A 22,883-nucleotide genomic window follows, 5' to 3' on the forward strand; every position below is an offset into this window, starting at 1 on the left:
CGCCTTTCCGCCGCCGCGGTTACCACGGCGACGCGCGCGCACGCGCACACACGCCCTCAGGGTTGTGGGGCGCGGCAGCCGCCCCTGCCCAGCTCTCCGGTTGCGCTCTAAGTACCCGCACCGGGGCGACACACTCCCACCCCGCAGGGGACCAAGCAAAAGGCTTTCGGGAACCTAAGCGGCCTTCATACTCTACCTCCTTTCCTTCACCAAGCCCTTCCCTTTCACCGTGGCCCTGAACAGTCTGGGGGATGAACACTCCTTCCAAATAAACACCCGGGCCAGGGTGGCTCAAGGGAGCCTTGGGTGCACTGCCTGGGTCAAAGACCCTTCGCGAATGTGTCCCCCAGCTTGTCCCCAGCTTGTGTCACCACAGCTACACAAGTTCCACTCTTCCAGTGGGAGTCTCTTTGGTCCCTACTCTGTAATTATCTTTCTATTTTGAGCAGGTGCTTTCTGACTGAGACTGGGAACCTGTGCTGGGAGGGGCTCACATCACCTCCAGGCCTTGCAGGTTAACTGGATGCCCAGTACAGTTTGACATTTGCATCTTGAGGAACGTGATAATCTAAACCACAGAAAACTTGTGTGGAAGGCTCTTGCATTTTTACTGTTTTAATAAAGATGCGAAAGCATCTAGGGATAACATGAGCAGAAAAGGTAGTCAGGGCATTCCTCGCACATCTCATTACTAGGAAGTATAGTGCAGTGCTTAGGGCTGAGTCACACACACTTGATGAATAAGCTTCTTGGCTACTCGTATTTACCGAAGAGCCTTAGACAAGTTACATCATCTTGATAAACCTGTTTCCTCAATTATAAAATGAAGATAATAGCATTCAGATAGGATGATTCTGGGAATCAAATAAGATAATGCACATTTAAAGAGTAAAAACCAGCTGGGTGCGGTGGCTCACACCTGTAATCCTAGCACTTTGGCAGGCCGAGGTGGGCGGATCACGAGGTCGGGAGATCGAGACTATCCTGGCTAACACGGTGAAACCCCGCCTCTACTAAAAATACAAAAAATTAACCGGACGTAGTGGCCCGCGCCTGTAGTTCCAGCTACTTGGGAGGCTGAGGCGGGAGAATCGCTTGAACCCAGGAGGCGGAGTTTGCAGTGAGCCGAGATCGTGCCACTGTACTCCAGCCTGGGCGACAGAGCAAGACTCCGTCTCAAAATAAATAAATAAATAAAAACTAAAGAGTAAAAATCTGTCCAGGACTCAAAGAGTAAAAATCAGCTTGGACTTGGAAAAGTTAGTACTGCCAATGATCAATGATCAGGCTGAGAGGACAAAGTCAGAAGCAAAATTAACAGGCAATGTTGTTTCTTCTGAAGTCATGCAGCAGCTACAAAACAACACAACTCCTTGTGTTCCATTTTTGAATGACTACTACTTTCTGCCTTTGCTTTACTATTCCCATCCATAACTGGGGATACCCAATTGCTAAACTCCCTTCACCTCCTGACAGCACCCAATCCCTCATTAATCCCCCTTTCTCTCAATCTGCCTCGGAAACAGCGACCAACTTCCCAGCCCTGATTCCAAGACTCTCCCTGGAATCCTTTAATAGGAAGCCAAACCTTTACAAAAGATACTTCCTCCTTTCTCTGCTCACATGGCATTCCACAGGTACTCTTTCAATGCATCAAGCCAATGAATCTGATTTTGTCCCCAATGATCCTTAGCTGATCAGCCTTTAAAGAAACATATTTTTAGCACATACACACACACACAGGCTTAGCCCAGAATGTTTATACCATCTTTTTAACTCAGAAACACTATAATGAGTATCTATTTTCATTTTTAATGAATGTATCTATTTTGGTATTGTATGAAAATGTTAAGTCTCCTTCTTTAGGACACAGATGTGAGGCTACTACCTTTCACTTCTTTTCAGCATTCAATGGACATCCATTGAGCTCCTACTATATGCCAGATGCTGCAATAGGTAGCAAGGATAAAATGATGTATCCTTAGTATAATTTACTTTGTCTGCTCTTGCTTATGCTTTTGGTTGGGACATTTGTACAATAAAAGATAAACTTATTTTGAGGGTGGGAAAAACTGAGGTTTAGGAAGGTTAAAGTACATTCCACATCAGTGGTAAAAATGGTGCTTAGCGTAATGACAGTGTTGCCTCATTGAAATACAAGATTTTAGGCCAGTTACAGTGGCTCATGCCTGTAATCCCAGCACTTTGTGGGCCAAGGCAGGAGGATTGCATGGGCCCCATAGTTCGAGGCCAGCCTGGGCAACATAGCAAGATCCTCTCTGTACAAAAAACAAAAATAAAAAGTAGCTGGGTGTGTGGTGTACACCTGTAATACCACCTACCCAAGAGTCTGAGACAAGAGGATCACTTGTGCCCAGGAGGTTGAGACTGAAAAAAAAAAAACAACAAAAAAACCCCAGAAGATTCTACGTTGGAATTTCACTAAGCAGGAAGGTAAGGCAAGCAAAGTTACTACACTGGAAAAACTTTGAAAAATTCCAAGTAAAAAACTCAAGACATAGCAAAGTAGTAGGTTAATTCATTGATAACTATTGCTCATGAAAGCAGACTAAAAGTGTTTTTTTTGTTGTTGTTGTTGAGACAGTCTTGCTCTGTCGCCCAGGCTGGAGTGCAGTGGCGCGATCTCGGCTCACTGCAACCTCTGCCTCCAGGGGTCAAGCAATTCTCCTGCCTCAGCCTCCTGAGTAGCTTGGATTACAGGCACACGCCACCATGCTTGGCTAATTTTTTTGTATTTTTAGTAGAGACAGGGTTTCATCATGTTGGTCGGGCTGGTCTTGAACTCCTGACCTCATGATCCACCTGCCTTGGCCTCCCAAAGTGCTGGGATTACAGGCATGAGTCACCGCGCCTGGCCTAAAAGTGATTTGCCTCTATACTCTTCATTTATAATTTTTTTTTTTTGAGACAGTCTTGCTGTCGCCCAGGCTGGAGTGCAGTGGCACCATCTCGGTTCACTGCAAGCTCCGCCTCCCAGGTTCACACCATTCTCCTGCCTCAGCCTACCTAGTAGCTGGGACTACAGGCACCCGCCCCCACGCCTGGCTAATTTTTTGTATTTTTTAGTAGAGACAGGATTTCACCGTGTTATCCAGGATGGTATCAATCTCCTGACCTCGTGATCCACCTGCCTCAGCCTCCCAAAGTGCCTGGGATTACAGGCATGAGCCACCGCACCCAGCCGATAATCTAATATACTACACTAGACTTTTTTTTTAAGAATTTGGACTTTTACCCATGTTTTGCAATATGATCTGAAGTTCTAACTTAGCTCTTCTAAATGAAAGCAATTTATGCCAGAATAACCCTTTTCCCATAGAAATGTACTACTGTATTACCTCTATGATGTATGCTACTCAACTATTAACATCTATTCTCATTTTTTAATGATTAAAATTGTGATTAACATTTAAACTCTTTCGTTGTCACTACAAAGGGAATATTATATATAAATGTCTTTTTTTAGGTGTTTAAATTTTGGCACTCCTGATATAAATAAGATTCTGTTACTTCTAATTACTCGCTGGCTTTCATTTTTTCAGACAAAGGAAGCAGACATATTCTTGGTAATTCTTGGTGGAGTGGGAAGCAAATGGAAATCTGTTTTCTTCTACACAAAGAGGAAGAAGCAGCAGTAGAGCCAGAAGCAGGAAGCAGATAAAAAATTTAATCTCATCATGGACACAAAAACATACTAAAACAAACTATAAACAAATAAAATTCTTTATTTAAATTTCTCTTGTGGGGAAAATATTTTTCTTTAAAGCAAACTTAAAAGTAATTTGCACTTACTTCCTGTAAAACATTTCCATTTTACAATTAGCAAAACTAAAAGGCTATGTCTCTTTATGCATTTATTTTTGTTAGAAAAATGTCCCATGGTGCTATCAAACTGATATTAACCATCATCAAGGCTAACTTTGCTTCTGTTGACAACATGACTACAAACATGAATCAAAAAGGAGTTAAGGAATTTTAAGCCATAAGGTTTCAATTATAGCTTACCAATTATGTAGTTAGCTGACAAAAATCAAGTCTGATGTAGAATAGCTGTCATCTACTTAACTGCAGATAATCATGGCATTTTCATTTAAGATGATCTGAACTTATGAAATAAACGATCCAGTCCCAAGAACTCAATAATCTCTTATGTTTTCTTTTGAAAACTTGTCTTAAATATTAACTATTTCGGTGTCTGAATGGAAAAATATAAACATTAGCTCAGAGACAATGTGGTGCCTGTTTGGAATCCAGCTGGCAGCTATAAGCACCGTTAAAAACTCTGACAGGCTTTGTGCCCTTTTTATTAAATGGCCTCACATCCTGAACACATGAATGTGTTCATTTAAATAAACTTTAATCTTTAATGTTGAATTATGAACACACAACCACAAATTATAGTTGGTTTTTCTGTGACAATGATCTAGTACATTATTTCCTCCACATCAAACCTACCTTTCCAGAAGGTGGAAATTGTATTTGCAAAAATCAGGACAAAACTCACATTTGAAAAGCATTTTACAATATTATATCTAAGTTGCACAGAAGACCCCAGTGATCACTAGGAAATCTACCACAGTCCAGTTTTTCTAATCCAAGAAGGTCCAGACTTTGGGGAATAATGTGTCCCTCTTCTGCTGCTGCTCTGAAAAATATTCGATCAAAACGAAGCTTACAAGCAGCAGTTATTCCAAGATTAGAGTTCATTTGTGTATCCCATGTATACTGGCAATGTTTAGGTTTGCCCAAAAACTCCCAGACATCCACAATGTTGTTGGGTAAACCACCACATCTGGTAACCTGAAAAGAAAAAGAATACTCTCTAAGATATACATAGCCTTTTCCCCGCTAACTTAAAAAAAAAAAAAAGGTGTTTTTGCTATTACCGTGGAAGAAATTATTAATGCAGAAATGCAAAACAACGAGATACATTATAAAAAGTACTATGCTGCATAGTAGTATGTAATATAAAAATATCAAGACAGCCAGAGAGGTTTGGAATTTGCCCCTTCTCTTCTGCCATAAATAGGTTCCTAACTTTGGGTTTCAGATAAAACTTAGAAGGCTGAATATACATGGCCTGTTACTGCTGTTACCTGTTTTTAAAAACTGAACTCAAGTGAAAAGAAGGCAGAACTGCCACTCTACTTTAGTCTACAACTTTAGAAGTATAGCATTCATATGATCCAAAAATTTCAACTGCCTTCAGTTTTATTCGAAGTTTATTAATAATATTAATTCTGTTTGCTCATTCACACTCCTGGATTTAAAAAAATTGTTTGTGGTAAAATACACACACTATAAGATTTATCATTTTAACAAAAAAATTTTTTTTTTGAGGTGGGGGTCTCACTCTGTTGCCCAGGATGGAGTGCAGTGGTGCAATCTCGGTTCACTGCAACTTCCACCTCCCAGGTTCAAGCAATTCTAGTGCCTCAGCCTCCTGCATAGCTGGGATCACAGGCATGTGCCACAATGCCTGGCTAATTTCTGTATTTTTAGTAGAGACGGGATTTCACCGTGCTGGCCAGGCTGGTCTCGAACTCCTGGCCTCAAGTGATCTGCCCACCTCGGCCTCCCAAAGTGCTGGGATTATAGGCATGAGCCACTGTGCCCAGCCATTTTAACAATTTTTAAGTGTACAGTGATGTAGCATTAAGTACATTCACATAGTTGTGCAACCATGACTATCATCCATCTCCAGAACCTTTTAATCTTTCCCAACTGAAACTCTGTACCCATTAAACACCAATTCACCATTCCCTCATACCCCCAGTCCCTGGCAAACACCAACCTACTTTCTGTCTCTATGAATTTGACCAGTTTAGGAAATTCATAAGAGGAATCATACAGTATCTTTTCCTTTTTGGATTGGCTTCATTCACTCAGCACAATGTCTTTAAGATTCGCCCATATTGTAGCATGTGTCAAAGTTTCTTCATTTTAAGGGTGAATAATATTCCACTGTATACATATAGCACATTTTGTTTATTCATCTGTCAGTGATACTTGGGCTGCTTCCACCTTTTGGCTACTGTGAATAACACAGCTGTGAACATCCATGGGTAGACAAAATATATTCAAATCCCTGCTTTCACTTCTTTTAGGTATTTATACCTAGAAGTGTAATTGACGCATCACATAGTAATTCTATGTTTAATTTTTTAAGATCCTGAAAAATCCCACTGTGTCTCACCTGAGCTATGGGCAAAGAGAAAGAGATTTTGTTTCAGACCTGGAGACCTGGGCATGGTGGTGGCAGGAAAAGTGGGTAAAAAAGGCTAATAAAAGCCAAAAAAGAAAAAAGAAAAGGAAACCTCAGAAAAAAAGCGTTAGGAACAATTATCATGGTCAAATCTTTCCACTGTTCTCATATTGCACCTAGGAATACTGCAAAGAAACCACCTTTTCTAAACTCTTCTAAAATCATTTTCTCTACCTTTCTAATCATACACACACACACACACACACACACACACACACCCCCATATAGTTTAGTGTTGTCTATTTCTCATGCACATTTTTATTTTCCTCCAAAAAGAGCCCCGTCTTCCCCTAGGCGTACAGCATAGGCTAAACAAATATTTGCTGAATTGCAAGGTCACTTAAGACATTTTGAGTGACTAAAGGTCCCAGTTTTAACAGCTTTGGTCAAAAGAACCTAATTTAGTCTCCATAGCAATAATCTGTCCTCAAACATCGAACTGACTTTGTCACTCACCTCTTGATCCCGTAGATTTGTATCTCCTGCAAATATAACTGTAGCTGACTCTGGAGCCTCTTGCATTTTCTTTAAAACCATTTTTAACTGATTCATTCGTTCTGCAGCATGTCCTCTGGTGCTCTCCAAATGGGATGTCATAAGGCAAAGCTCATTTCCTGACACATTCACCTGCAACAGGACAAATAGTCATTAAAACTGTCCACTGACTATTAATACTGAAATTTAATAACAAAATCAGCAGATTGTTCTGTCAAATGGTATATATTTACTAAACTGAAACTGTATAATCAGCACTATGCCTATCCCTCTGGATCAAAAGAAGTATTAAAGCACTAACCCTGTCCCCAAAGACGACAGTTTAGCAAGCACGACCTACCCCTAGCTGTCACCTCCACTGTGTACCTTTCCCCAGTGTCCCTAGGCAATCAGCGGCTCCCTCCTCAATACACCTAAAGCATGCTGAACAGACTGTTTTAAAGCCCGCTAGGCTAAATTAAAAGGACAATTATTTCCCTCCTACAAAGCCATAAGTCATTTGCAAAACAGAGATGATTCTTATTTATTGCTGTATTATTAAGAGCCTGGCACACAGCTTTTCAAAAAAAGTCAGTTAACTGAATAAGAATCATTTACCATTTGCAATTAAGACACCAACAATGTACAATCTATCATTATACTAAGTGCCTGCAGAACCAAGTCTAACTCTTTCATATTGGTCATTCATGCTCTTCTATAATCAGGAGCCTACCTACTTCTCAACCTATCACATTTGCCTCTCCATGGCCCCTACACTCAACTGAATAGAATGCTCATTCATATTCATACATGTACACCTCTTGCAACTTGCAAAAGTTTGCTCATGGTGGTTCCTCTACTTGGACTCTTTTTAATGTCTACGTCTTACATATTTTTCAGGGTTCATTCAAATACCATCTCCTCTATAAAACTCTCACTAAACAATCTGGCTAAAAGTCATCTCTCCTTTCTCTAAACTTCCACACATCATTTATACCTCTCCTGTGGCACTTATGCCTTTCTTATGTTTTAGTTACTATATATACACTCTCCCTTACTAATCTATATATGAGAGCAAGATCTATTTTTCATTTTTGTAAGTCTCATAGAGTACAATATAGTAGCATGTATAGAGTAGAAAGTAAAAACATTACTTTAGGAAGCAAATGTGCAATGTTAGCAAACTCTCAAATATTCTTAAGAAAACAGACTGAGAATTCTAACTGCATTTAAAATTTACGTAAAAACTTAATTTTAGAAAGTGTTAAAGACTATCTAAAAGAATCTACGTGTGTGAAGCAAATTTTTCTCTAAAGGCAATGGTTTTAAAAAGAATAATAACACAAAACTATGAAAAGATCTATTCTTTTTTTATAAAACAGTCAATTTTTAAACATTACTCACATGCACACATAAAAGGTTTCTCATCATTTTGGTACTTGGAAAAGGAATAATCTCTTGGCTTTTTAATTTTACTCTTGATTTCTTCAACATTATAGCTGTGAAATATCCTTCTTCATGACCTACAAATGTTTGTGGAAAAGAATTTAGGTTGAGAAGGTCAAAGTTATTTTCAGTTTACCGCAAGTTTGCCTATTGAAGAATTTTATAGCAAACAGGTAACAGATATTTACATGGATCTAAATCTTTAAAGTAAACTATTATTTCAAAATAGTTCATCATGGCCAAACAAGTCTACCTCCTCTCTCCCAACTTTTAACTAGAAGCTTAGAATAAATAAAAAAAGACCAGGCACAGTGGTTCACGCCTGTAATCCCAGCACTTTGGGAGGCCGAGGTGGGCGGATCACCTGAGGTCGGAAGTTTGAGACCAGCCTGACCAACATGGAGAAACCCCATCTCTACCAAAAATACAAAATTAGCAGGGCGTGGTGGCACATGCCTGTAATCCCAGCTACTCGGGAGGCTGAGGCAGGAGAATCACTTGAACCTGGGAGGCGGAGATTGCGGTGAGCCAAGATTATGCCATTGCACTCCAGCCTAGGCAACAAGAGTGAAATTCCATCTCAAAATAAATAAATAAATAAAGAAAGAAAGAAAGAAAGAAAGAAAGAAAGAAAGAAAGAAAGAAAAAAAAGTAAACAAGTGCCAAAAATTAATGCTGCCAATATCAGATGAGAAAATTTGAGAAATTTCTGAAAGACACAGAGTAGATGAGACGAACTGTGGCCAACTGATATCCACTTACTACTTCTTATAGTAGAAGTTCCAGAAAAATTATTGTAAATGAATAAAAATCTAGAAAGACATAAACCAGCAAGAACAGAAAATAGGAGTACAAGCCATGAATGAAAGCTTCCAATAGTTTTTCAGAAAACAGAAAACAGATGGAGAAGTGGTAACTGGTTTATCAAAACAGAAGGAAACCACTTGAGTGACTGTAGCAGAGAACCATAGACAGGAAGCAAGCAGATTTGTTCCACCAAAATCTGGAAACACTTAGTGCTTGAACATAAAGGTACCACAAAAGGTAAGGTGCTGAGCTAAGAAGAGGAGGGCCAGTTCAAGGTCTGGATATGGGGTTAAACGACTCCCAGGTTTCCTCAACTCCTTAGAGCTAAGTGGCTGTCCTCTATTAACAGGAGACTACAGTTTTACAGAGAACTAAATTTTAGAGGCTCTACAGTCACCAGTCACAGGGAGGGGCATGCGTGTTAGCCCAGGGCTGCTAGGGGAATGGGTTGAACACTGATTAAGTAAAGTGTGCCTACTCAGCTCCCTTCCCCTGACCTGCTTCCAGAAGAAGGTAGGCAAAACAAGCACACCACCCCAGCCCCAACACCCAGAAGGCAGAAAGCTAAATAATTCTTTTTTGGAGAAACAAAATGGCCTCAGATTAAAGGCCTGTATATACCAACACACTGACAATTGTGGGTCTCCCTCAAATGAATAAGCAGTTTGCTCCACAATCAATCCCTCACCCCTCTCCAGTAAGGTAAACTACTTAGCCTTGCTCAGGCATATTCAACTGTAATCAACATTCTAGTGTTTGGTGTTTAAATGTGAACCAAAAGCCAAAGATCCCTACATATTTAAGGAACATGTCTAACATGACATGATGGATACTGATGTGACATAACATAATCAAAATAAACAAAAAGAAGGAAATAAAAACAATGCAGGAAAAGAGATTAAAACCTAAAACAAACAAAAAACTAACAAAAAAGATACTGTATCCATAAACCAAGAAAAGTATGCCATAAAAAAGATATTCAGTGAATAGGAGGCCTAGGAAATTAAAATAATGCTATCTAAAAGTCAAGATAGTTGCCAAGAAAGTAGAACAAACAGTCAATAGAGATAGGAGAATAAGAGAAAGTTAAGAAAATTCAAGGATCAACCCAGGAGGTCCACCGTTTAACAGAGGGAGTTCAGAAAAAGGGGAGGAGTAAAAATACAATAAGGGAGGAAAGAAGAGACAGGGAGAAATGGAAAGAGAAATAATGAAAATAATGAAAGGAGAGGCAAGGGGAATGGTGGGAGGGAGGGAGAGAGAAAAGGATTTTCCACGACTAAGGTTTTCCACATATTAAAATTCCACAGATTAAAAGTTCCCACCAAGCATTCGGTACAATAGATTTTAAAGAGACCCAAAGAACATGAGGGTTAAAAAGAAGACCCTCAAAGCTTCCAGAGAGTAGCAAAAAAGAAAAGAATAAGAATTAGAACGGCATCAGCCTTATCACCCATCATCAATAATGGAAACTAGAAGACACTGAAGAATGCCTTCAGAATTCTGAAGGAAAACATCTATTTACCCAGATACCTATCTTCAGCCAAACTCTCAAGAACTACAAAGCTACAACACAGACATTTTCAAATACGCTAGGATTCAAAAACTTCACTATCCATGCACTATTTCTTAGAAATTAATTAGAGAAGGTGCTCCAATAAAATAAGGAAGTAAACCAAGAAGGAAGCATGGTAATCAGAAATCCTAAAAGAATCCCCAAGAGAATACAAAAAAGTTCCATAAAGAGAGACACACACAGACTGAGAACCCTCTCCCTAGAAATTCTCGATTAAGGAGTCAGTTGAAATTAAAAATCACATACTATATAAAAATGAAAGTCAAAGAAAACACTATACAGTTGACACTTGAACAACACAAGTGAACTTCAAGGGTCCACTTATACAGATATTTTTTCAATAAATACAGTTGGTACACCTCTGTATCTGTGGGTTCTGCATCCACAACCAAATGCGGGTTGAAAATACAGTCTTCCCAGGACGTGAAACCTGCAGAAATGGAGTGCTCACATATAGATGGGTTCTGCAGAGCAGACTGAGGAAACTGAGTATGTGCGAATTTTGGTATCCATTGAGGAACCCTAGAACCAATCCCCTGAGAATACCAAGGAAAGACTGTATATGAAAATCATGAGATGTGGCCAAAGTATTTTTATTTTAAATATATTTAGCAAAAACAAAATAGATGGAAAATTTAAAAACTAAATTACTCAGGGCAAAAAAAGTACAAAAAGAACAACAAAATAAATAAGGAATTATAAAATAAAGACTATGAAAAAGCATAACCACAATGTGATTATTTCAGTTAAAACTTTTAACAACTGAATTTCACCAAAAAGGTATTCAGTTTCTCAAATTTTAGTAATTTACATTTTCCTGAAAAATCATCCATTTCCTTTTCACTTATTAACCTTTTCACACTATTAACATTAAGTTGTATAAAATATCCTCCTATAGTTCTTGTAGTATCCTGTGTCTTTTTTATTTTTTATTTTTATTTTTATTATTTTTTTTTGAGACGGAGTCTTGCTCTGTCGCCCAGGCTGGAGTGCAGTGGTGCGATCTCAGCTCACTGCAAGCTCCACCTCCCGGGTTCACGCCATTCTCCTGCCTCAGCCTCTCCGAGTAGCTGGGACTACAGGCGCCCACCACCACGCCTGGATAATTTTTTGTATTTTCAGTAGAGACGGGGTTTCACCGTGGTTTTGATTTTTTGACCTCGTGATCCGCCCGCCTTGGCCTCCCAAAGTCCTGGGATTACAAGTATCCTGTGTCTTGCTTATTTTTCTCAAACTTATTTATTTGTGCTTTTTCCTCTCTATGTCCCAATAGACCAACTTTGATTTATCTCTTTCGCTGATCTGTTTTTCAAAGAAAAGACAAGTTGAATAACAAAAATTGTTACCTGTAATAATCTCATAATTACTTGATCTCTTCTTTAGGTAGCTATAATATGGGGGAATAACTTCCTGTAGAAATACCACATCTGGGCTGTACCTAATGAAAAACATCAATTTATGACAAATACCAAGTATACCATTTCATTTTCAGCTACCTAAATGAAGGAAATCCCACAACATACCAAAAACAAAAAACCCTCTAGGGCACTTAATATTGAGTGTTTATGCTGATCTTTGATAACTCTAAAATGAGAAAGATGTGTGCTATTTATTCATGTAGTACTATAACAAACATATCAAAAAGAGCTAGAAAAACTGACAATAGAAACCACCATATTGACAGACTTCAATGGTCCTACACACTAAGAGATGCTTTCAATGTTTCTTTCAATCCTCTTGAAGCAGTTATTATCCACAATGAAGAAAACTGTCCAGAGAACTTAAGTGATTTGCCCAAGGTCACAGAGCCATATGGGGCACAAATAGATCTTTTTGGTAGTTTTAATTTCACGTAGTTACGATAAACAAAGTTTAAGAAGAAAACAGTACTAAAAGTCTTCTAACGAAAATTAGTGTTCCCTCTTTGCTGCAGCCTGCAATACTGCTCTCAGAGGCAATCAGCTCAATTCTTTCAGATGTTTCTTCTCAGAGCTGGACATTGAACTTAGGTTTAATTCTAAAGCCCACAATCTTGAACTGTTACTTGGTATATACATAAGACACATTACTATTAAATAGAAGTGATAATACTTACAAAGCTAAGTAGGAACATACCCCTCGAGCCCTCTCTGACAGATTGTTTAGATCTAATCCATCAATATTCCAGGTAATGAAAGAGAACATGCTGCCATTTTCTTGCTGAGTATCTTCAGATGGGCTGATTTTAGAAGTGGTGGAATCAGTTGTTTCTTCATTGGTTAGGTCAACACTGGCAAGATTGGAATAAAACACAGCTTTGCAAATAATCTATAAATTGATTAAGAATTATTTTGTATTTGTAGCCCTCATTTTACAGACAAATTTTAAAAGAGCCCTAAAAGTGACACTGTCCTTACAAGGTTAACAAGAATTGCATGCCAGGTTCTAGACAGAAATATAATTAAGCATTAATCACGCTGCACTTTGGCCCACTTTTTTGTACGGAAAGTCATCCCATAGCCCTATATACTGACGACTTGCATCCCCATTGCTCCTATGGGTAGGATCTCTGACATCAGAATCATAAGGCTTTTGTTTAAGAATTGCTTAAGATGTTTTTCAGACGCTGAATTCCAGCAGAAAGCTGACACCAACCAGTTTGAAGACACCCCCAGAAGAACCGTATCAGCATGAGAATGCAGTTTCTTCATCTCCAGAGTCCATGACTTCATCATTGCACTCTGACCAATCAACAATCCTCACACCTTGGTCCACTCCAAACCCCTTTAAGTCTCAAGCTCCAAACTTCTCAAGGAGAATCTGAGGATTCCTCCAGTCCCCTGGTTTGGCGGCCTTACAATTAAAATTTTTTTTCTGCTGCAACCCTTGGTGTCTCAGGGTATTGACTTGCAAGCTGTACCTCAACTACCTAGGGCACATGTCCACAAGGTAGTCAGGACCTCCTGAGGGTGTGTCACGGGTGCGTCCTTAACCTTTGCAAAATAAACCTTCTAAATTGATTTAGACCTGTCTCAGACACTTTCGGGTTCATAGATACTTATTGTACTGTACAAATGTTTGCTCACTTAGGCAGTTATAGACAACTTAATATCCTTCAATGACATGTGTCACTAGAATAATTGTATAAACTATGATCCCAAATTAGACTCAGAAACGTAGGATTTCTAAATCTTTTTGGAATCTTTTAAAATCATATGTTAAATAAGATCTCATTGTGGCAGATAAACAGGAACTGCAAATCCTTTGCTACTCCCCTCTTTGAGTGATGAAGCCTAATGCCCCTCCCCTTTGAATCTGGACCTTAGTGGCTTGCTTACCACAGGGAAAGAATATTCTGGGACTTTTGAGGCTTGGCCTTAAGATAATCTGCCACTTCCATTCAAGGCTTTTGGAACACTCCCTCCAGGAACCCTGGAACTGCCATGTAAAAAGTCCAACCACCCTGAGACTGCCATGCTGGAAAGGACATATGTATGTGTTCCAGTCCATAGTCTTGACTCCACCATCTGCTCCCCCAACCAATGCCCCAGACATATGAGTGGAGGGACAAACTTTATTAAAAGGTAACTCCTAAGCATTCATAAACTATTCATGAATTTTAAAAATAGGTGTTTGAATTTATAATTTTAATGCCAACATTTTAACTTTTCTCCTTTACACCATTCACCCAGATTCCTCAAATATTAACATTTTACTTAACATTTACTTGCTTTATTCTTTTTATTCTGAATTATTTAAATATTTTTGTATTATTTCCTAAACACGAAGACATGCTTACATATACAGTTATGCATCACATTTGGAGAAGTGTGTCATTAGGTGATTTCATCATTATGCAAACATCATAATTTACACAAACCTAGATGGTACAGCCTCCCACACACCTAGGCTATATGGTCTAGCCTATTGCTCCTAGGCTACAAACCTGTACAGCATGCTACTATACTGGATACTGTAGGCAACTGTAACACAATGGCACTTATTTGTGTATCTAAAAATACCTAACATAGAAAAGGTACAGCAAAAATACAGTAATATAATCTTATGGGATCATCTTCATTTATGCAGTTTGTTGTCAACTGAGATGTGGTTATGTGGTGCATAACAGTATACTCTAGTATGATCATCAAGTCAGAAGATTATCATTGATATAAGTTTTTCTTTTTCTTATTGCCTCCTATGGCTAGATTTAATAATATCTAAAGACCTAGTCCGATCTTGCCAATTGTGCTACTAGTGTCCTAATCCAGGATCACATGTTACATTTAGATGGCATGTCTCTCTTAATTTTCTTTAATCCAGAACAGTTTTTCAGTCTGTCTCTCATGACTCTGACATTTTTGAAGAGTACAGGCCATTTATCTTACAGAATGTCCTTCAGTTTGAGCTTATGCTTTCCTATTATTTGATTCAGATTATGCATTTTTTGGCAGGAATGTCACAGAAGTGATAGCATCTCCTCTGCAATGCATCATTATCAAGCTGATATGGAGCTGTCCCATTCCTGGTGATGTTAGCTTTGATCACTTGGTTAAAGTGTTGTTAACCAGATTTCTCTACTACAAAGTTATAATTTTCCCCATCATAGTAAGTATTTTGTGGGAAAGTACTTTGTGATTATGTAAATATGCTGTTGTTCACTGAACTTTCCTACTAGTTTTAGTATCTGTTGATGATATCTGCCTGAAATAATTATCAATATGGCAGTTCCCAAATGAAGATTTTTTTCTAATTCCTCATGCCTTCCACATTTAATAGATGGAGTTCTACTGTAAGGAAAAATGTTCCCTTCTCTCTTGGACAACTGTATTTATATCAGTATGGGCTCTTTTTTATGGATTGTAATCTATTCCTACCAAGCGTCCTGTTGCTTGGATTATACCACATTTCATGGGGAATGAGGGTAGGCAGCTTTTAAGCTAGGTCTTGTGCCTTTCTGGCACGTCCCCAACATTTTCTGGGCACCTCCTTACTTTCTAACACCACAGATATCATAGTCTCATCTTGTACTTTTTTTGCCCCTGCTCTGGAATCAGTCATTTCTTTTTAACTTCTTTTTTAATTTTTACATTAAGCCCCTTCCATTCTATGAAATCAATCATTTCTTAAAAGCCCTTGTTCCTTTCAGTGAAGAATGGTATTTAGAGGTCATGATCTGGGTGCTAGATGAACTTAATGTCAATTTTGAAGCATAAAATATTTTGCATTGTCTTCCTTTTACATAAAAATAACCTTCAAGAGCATAAAAAAAAGCACAAAACTTTCTTTTGTGAATTTCATCCTACCTAAAAGTTCTCTTATTCAACAATGAGCTAATATTAGACTTTTTTTCAACGTCTTACTGTGGGGGAAAGAAAGAGAGATCAGACTGTTACTGTGTCTATGTAGAAAAAGGAAGACCTAAGAAACTCCATTTTGATCTGTACAAGAAAATTTCTTCTGCCTTGAGATGCTGTTAATCTGTAACCCTAGCCTCAACCCTGTGCTCGCAGAAACATGTGCTGTATTGACTCAAGGTTTAATGGATTTAGGGCTGTGCAGGATGTGCTCTGTTAAAATTGTGTTTGCAGGCAGTATGCTTGGTAAAAGTCATCGCCATTCTCCAGTCTCAAGTACCCACGGACACAATGCACTGCAGAAGGCCACATGGACCTCTGCCCAAGAAAGCTTGGGTATTGTCCAAGGTTTCTCCCCGCTGAGACAGCCTGAGATAATGGCCTCATGGGAAGAGAAAGACCTGCCTGTCCCCCAGCCCGACACCCGAAAAGGGTCTGTGTTGAGGAGAATTAGTGAAAGAGGAAGGCCTCTTTGCAGTCGAGATAAGAGGAAGGCATCTGTCTCCTGCTCATCCTTGGGAATGGAATGTCTAGGTATAAAACCCAATCATACATTCTATTTACTTGGATAGGAGAAAACGGCCTTATGGCTAGAGGTGAGACATGCTGGCGGCAATACTACTCTTTATTGCACTGAGATGTTTGTGTAAAGTCAAACATAAATCTGGCCTACGTGCACATCCAGGCACAGCACCTTTCCTTAAACTTATTTATGACACAGAGTCCTTTGCTCACATGTTTTCCTGCTGACCCCACCATTACCCTCTAGTCCTGCCACATCCCCCTCACCGAGATGGTAGAGATAGTGATCAATAAATACTGAGGGAACTCAGAGACCAGTGCCGGCGCAGGTCCTCCGTATGCCAAGCGCCGGTCCCCTGGGCCCACTTTTCTTCCTCTACCCTTTGTCTGTCTTATTTCTTTTCTCAGTCTCTTGTGCCACCTGACGAGAAATACCCACAGGTGTGGAGGGGCTGGCCCCCTTCATCTTACCACCAGAGAGAAAAAGCCAAGTGATTCCATGCCTGATCAAAGACGTTATTTCCTTTTTATGGAAAGCACTAAAACCAGAAAGGAGAAATTATTAACTCTTTATTTCTGTCAAATCTTCTGTTTCATAATTGAATTTAAAAATATATATACTATCATAGACAAAGGTGTTTGTTAATCGCATTAGATCCCTTACCTATCTGGCACACACACCTTTTCCAAGTTTAAAGATGTCCAACTATAACTCAATCTACCTCATAAAACTGTAAACACAACCCCTACTTTCCTCAACGGGTGGACTGTCATGGGTGATGTATGGGGAGAGCATGCTGGTGTCATTAATCATAGCTTATACTTACTGAGCTCTATATGCCAGGCACAATTCCAAGTGTTTTACATTTATTAGCTCACTTAATCCTTACAACAACCCCATGAGGAAGGGGTTGCACAGATAAAGAAACTGAGGCAGAGAGAGGTTACACAGTTACTAAATAGCACAAGTGGACTTAGAACCATATTACTATCCCCACTGCACAAAGAAATTGAGGCAGAGAGAGGTAACACAGTTACTAAATAGCACAGGTGGACTTAGAACCTTTGCATTTTGGCTCCAGAGTCCATGCTCTTATTCACTATGCCATCCTTTCCTCCTCTAGTTTCACTGTAATCCAATTGCATGTTGATATAGTTGGGATGTTTGTCCCCTCCAAATCTCATGTTGAGATATAATCCGTAATGTTGGTAGTGCGGTCCAGTGGGAGGTGTTTGGGTCATGGGGGCAGATCCCTCATTAATGTCTTGGTGCTATCTTCACGATACTGAGTTCTTCTTGCAAGATCTGGTTGTTTAAAAGTATGTGGCACCACCCCACCCCCTTGCTCCTGCACTCTCCATGTGATACCTGGGCTCCCCCTTCCCTTCTGCCATGATTGAAATCTTCCTGAGGCCCAGCAGAGTCTGGGGCCATGCTTCCAGTAGAGCCTGCAGAACTGTTAGCCAATTTTTTCTCTTTTCTTTATAAATCACCCAGTCTCAGGTATTTACAGCAACACAAGAACCTAATACAAGTATCTCTGCAATTTATGCAACACCCACAATATTTAATATTTAATGCAGCAAGAAAAACCAGGCAACTGTATTAAAAATTTCCTTTTGGAAAAATGAAAAGGGAAATAAACTCTAAAACGCTGCTGTACAGAAATACTAAGGGAACAGCCGGGTGCGGTGGCTCACGCCTGTAATCCCAGCACTTTGGGAGGCCGAGGTGGGCAGATCACGAGGTCAGGAGATCGAGACCACGGTGAAACCCCGTCTCTACTAAAAATACAAAAAATTAGCCAGGCGTAGTGGCGGGCGCCTGTAGTCCCAGCTACTCAGGAGGCTGAGGCAGGAGAATGGCATGAACCTGGGAGGCGGAGCTTGCAGTGAGCTGAGATTGCGCCACTGCGCTCCAGCCTGGGCGACAGAGCGAGACGCCCGAGACTCCGTCTCAAAAAAAAAAAAAAAAAAAAAAAAAAAAGAAATACTAAGGGAACAGAGAGGGACTGGCAAACTTTAGGGGCATGATTTGTTGACTTCATTCCTAAGCAGAGGAGGAAGCGCTTTTGTCAGTATATCTGGTGTCTTAGGTTTTATGTGTTAGGCCAGTGCTCCTCAATTTTAAATCACCTGGAGATCTTGTCAAAATACAGATTATGATTCAGTAGGTCTGGGTGAGACCTAAGATTCTGCATGTCTAACAAATTCCCGAGTAGTAGTGGCACGCTGCTGGTCCAGAGTCCACACTCTAAGTAACAAGGCTCTGGGACATGGGCTGTCAATGCTGACTCCGCATTACAATTACCTGCACAGCTAATAAACAATAAAAAATAAATTTAAAAAAAAAAAGCCAATGAGGAATAATGGGCCCCACTCAAGACTAATTAAACTAGAATCTCTGTTTTTTTTTAATTCCCCAGATAATTCCAATATGCAGCTAAGATTCAGCATAGCTGTTTTAAGAGGACTTCCCTTGTCTCTCATCAGAGACATTAAAGATAGATTCTAATGTAGGGGGCTAAATCACTTTAGTGTTCAATTTCAATTTTTGTTGATATCCCAGGAATTCACTCCAGAATTGAGATTCCTGTGCCATTCATTTAAGACAGCCAATGCCCTTGCTCAGCAGGGTTGAGTTTTTCTGGTCATAAAATCTTCCAATCAATTTTTTTTTCCTTTCATTTTTCTCAAAGCTAACATCAAAAATCTAATCAGGTCACGCTCTGTGAATGCACAGGCCTTAGAAACACGCTGAAGTTTGTCCCTTCCCCATTTTTCTCTCTTCAGCAAACTATTAAAACCTCACTCTCATTCATACTTGACCTATGTTCTGAGAGTCAAGAGATCACAGCCTGATCAACACCTTTGCTTGTTTCTGCCAATTTACCATTCCGGGGTAAGAGAATCCTAATAGCCATGACACCATTGCTCAGCTTGATCCGCATCTTTTCTGAGGGCCTATTCCAGGAAATCCACTTATTTTATTACTATTTATTGGTTACAATATAGTCTGTTGCAACTCACAGACATTACCTCAGGTTGGTTTGACTGAAACAGGAGAATGTATAAGGAAACAAACATGTCACAGAGCCTGGTACAGAAATACAGCCATGTTTAAGGAAGGGCTGTTAAGGGCTTTCTCTCAATCCCACACTTCAACTTCCCTCTGCTTCATTCTCTCTCTGCAGACCTCTGTTCTCAGCTTCTCTGTACACAAAAAAAGATATGTATGAATCCTCACAGGTGCTAAGTTAACATGTTACAGTTCCAGCTCCATAGGAAGACTCAGACTTGACTCTCTTGGTCCTAATTCTGAAACCAAGGAGAGGATCTGACTGGCTAGTTTGAGCTAGGCGAACACCTCCTAGTCCAACTTGCTCTGGTTAGTAAAACGGGAGCCAGAGACAAATCACTGTGGCTGAGTAGACAATTCCCCAACAAGAGGCAAGACAGAGAAAGGAACCTAATGAAAATATCTTATCACATCTGTAAGCCAGTGTAGCTGAAAAGACCAAAGGCAAAATACAGTCTCCACTATGAACAATTTTACACGTCGTACATATAGCTGGGGGAATTTTATACATTCAGTAAATATTTATTGGGAGCTTATGTGTCAAATGTTGTGTCAGACTTTGGGAAATTCACAATGTACAAAACAAATACTCCTTACTAGATGTGCAGTCTCGTAGAAGACATAAAATAATGAACAGCAATTATAATACGGACTAAGTTATTATAACAGGGGTGATGCAGGATGCTATGAGAGTACCTAAAAAGGGAACCTTACCCAGACTTAGGACATCAAGAAAAGCTTCCCAGAGATAAATCATGTCTCAGCTTGGGCCTTTAAGATAAATATTAGCAAGGAAGGAAAAAGAAAAAAATTCCAGGCACAGGTAATAAAGATCTTTACGAAGGTTCAAAGACAGGAGGAAATGACCCGTTGGAAAAAAGTAAAAGTTTGATAAGCCTGGAACCTGGAAAGGCAGGTTCAAAGTCATGGAGCCAAATAGTAGAGGGCCTTGTAAGGCAGCTACACTTTTTAAGAGCAGTAGTGCAGGAACTGGAGAGGGGCACTGAAATAACAGGAGTAGGTGTGCATTTAAAAAAATAATAACAACAACAACAAACCTATTATTCTGGCTGGCCAGCCTAGGGCCTAGAATAAATAAACAATACAGGAAGCAAGGAGACTTCCAAGTTGCCACTCTTCGATAGAAGATTTCGCCTTCGTTCATTTGTTTCAAACCTCTCGCTTACTTATTTCCTATCATTTGAGTTAAACATTACATTTCCATTTTTTCCTCCCTGGACTCCAAATCACGTTCGAAGTGACAGTCTGGGGGAGTGTTAGATCCGCTGCTGGTGCGCATCTCCGCGCAGCAGCAGCAACGCAAGCCCTGCTTCTCTGGCTACGCAGTTTGGAGATCTGCCTCAGCATCGTCCGCCCAGCTCCACTGCAGGTCCCAGGACGTGCAGGCCAACCTGGTATCAAACTGCCTCCGTCCGGACTGGCTCCCGCTCCCCTCATCACTTACTAGGTCTTGGGCTCAGAGATGGTTTCAGGGCGGCGTTCCAAGGCGCTCTCCTCCACCGGAGGCTCAAAGTAGGAGTTCAGAGCCCTCTGAAAAACAAAGGCACAAGGGATGAGGTTTGTGCGCTCCACCGACCTAGGTAATGGAGCGGGAAGCGAGGACAGCAAAAGCGTACTTCCATCTCCCAGTCGTTCTCGGCCAGGAAGCACTGAGCCACAGCGGCATCGCAGCTCGCGACCGAGGCAAACTCCACACACAGAAGTCGCCGCTTCTTCACCTCGGGCTCGCCCTCTTCCTCCGCCGCCTCCCTCCCGCCCTCCAGGGAACTCCCCAACTCCATCTTCTTGCCGCCTGTGCACCGCCCCTTTAAGCGGAACAGGAGGCCAACGCGCGGCTCTGCGCAGGCGCCTGTGCCATGGCGCTCCCGCATCAACCGCCCGGCGGGGAAATACGCTCCGCTCTCGGAGAACTGGTGCAGATGCGCAGCAAGCGAGCCGCCGGGGCAGTGGGGGCGAAGCGCGCGTGCGCGGTGGGTCACAAGGGTGCGGGGAACGTCAGTGAGCAAATCGCGCACCACCGTGTCTGCCAGCTCGCCTGATTGCGCTCCTAGGGGCGGAGAAGGGTGCAGGCTCTTCGCCCTCTGTGTCCTTCTTTCACTAACTTCTGGACTTTCCAGCTCTTCCAAAGTTAGTTCTCGTGCAAAGCCTAAAGGCTGGAAAACCGTCCACGATGACCAGCATGACTCAGACTCTGCGGGAGGTGATAAAGGCCATGACCAAGGCTCGCAATTTTGAGAGAGTTTTGGGAAAGGTATGGGAAAGGTATGGGAGGCAAAGCCGTGGCTTCTAATGAAGGGAAAGAAAGCACCGTGCTTGGTGCCGTTGTGAGCTTTGAATAATTATCTCTTGTTAGGTTGTGTTCTAGTACGCCTGTAAATTCACCTTAGTAATAATGATTATTACTTTAATGGAGCTCCTAAATATGCTGGGTCGAACGTGTAAGTTCTCTATCTAAACATAGATAAGTATGGTTATGACTCGTGGAGACAGAATTCCTCAGTTCCAAGGCTGGGAGGGACTTTGGAGTTTGATCCTTCAACCAACAAACGTCTGCATTGCTCCAGAGAAGAGTAAGAGAAACCTCTGCATTTAAGGCACATTACAGTCTAATTCTCTAGGCTCTAGAGGATTAGAAGATAAATAATTGCAATAAGGTACAAAAGCCAAGTGCTTGGTAGAGTGGTGAACTAAGGGAGAAGTTGTTCCTCTGTAGCGGTTTGGGAAATTTCTCAAAGGCACGCAACTCCTGAAGAAGTAAGTTAGCCCTTGGAGGAAGACTGAGTGCTTTTCTGAGACCAGCACTCACAAAGCCTGAAGGTGTTTGTTTGTTTTTGTTTTTTTAAGATGAGGTTTCACTCTTGTTGCCTACGCTGGAGTGCAATGGCGTGATCTCGGCTCACTGCAACCTCCACCTCCCTGATTCAAACGATTCTCCTGCCTCACTCAGCCTCCCGAGTGGCTGGGATTACAGGCATGCGCCACCATGCCCAACTAATATTGTACTTTTAGTAGAGACAGGGTTTCTCCATGTTGGTCACGCTGCTCTCGAACTCCCGACCTCAGGTGAAACGCCTGCCTCCGCCTCCCAAAGTGCTGGGATTACTGGTGTGAGCTGCCACGCCAGGCCTTGAAGGTGTTTGTTTGTTGTTGTTGTTGTTTTGAGATGGAGTCTTGCTCTGTTGCCCAGGCGGAAGTGCAGTGACACGATCTCGGCTCACTGCAACCTCCACCTCCCAGGTTCAGGTGATTCTCATGCCTCAGCCTGCCAAGTAGCTGGGATGATTACAGGCATGCGCCACCAAGCCTGGCTAATTCTGTATTTTTATTAGAGACAGA

General features: G+C 40.9%; 2 protein-coding genes across 2 annotated transcripts in view; one reads left to right on the forward strand and one right to left on the reverse strand.

The window, feature by feature from the left end:
• Nucleotides 1–3,728: 3,728 nt before the first annotated feature.
• TDP2 (tyrosyl-DNA phosphodiesterase 2) lies at nt 3,729–21,620 on the reverse strand. The gene is made up of 7 exons (XM_003263566.4): nt 21,164–21,620; nt 20,992–21,077; nt 12,685–12,858; nt 11,936–12,027; nt 8,165–8,283; nt 6,743–6,913; nt 3,729–4,821 (listed from the first exon to the last, which is right to left on the reverse strand). Exons 1-7 carry the CDS (start codon nt 21,416–21,418, stop codon nt 4,540–4,542), a joined length of 1,179 nt encoding a protein of 392 aa, XP_003263614.1. The 5' UTR covers nt 21,419–21,620; the 3' UTR covers nt 3,729–4,539.
• Nucleotides 21,503–22,883, forward strand: part of ACOT13 (acyl-CoA thioesterase 13) — a 37,773-nt gene continuing 36,392 nt past the window's right edge. Inside the window, exon 1 of the mRNA XM_003263568.4 lies at nt 21,503–21,798. Coding sequence (XP_003263616.1) covers nt 21,718–21,798 — 81 coding nt within the window. The 5' untranslated portion in view covers nt 21,503–21,717. The remainder of the gene's footprint in view (nt 21,799–22,883) is intronic.

The sequence above is a fragment of the Nomascus leucogenys genome, chromosome 8, assembly GCF_006542625.1.
Source record: "Nomascus leucogenys isolate Asia chromosome 8, Asia_NLE_v1, whole genome shotgun sequence".
Classification (NCBI taxonomy): Eukaryota; Metazoa; Chordata; class Mammalia; order Primates; family Hylobatidae; genus Nomascus; species Nomascus leucogenys.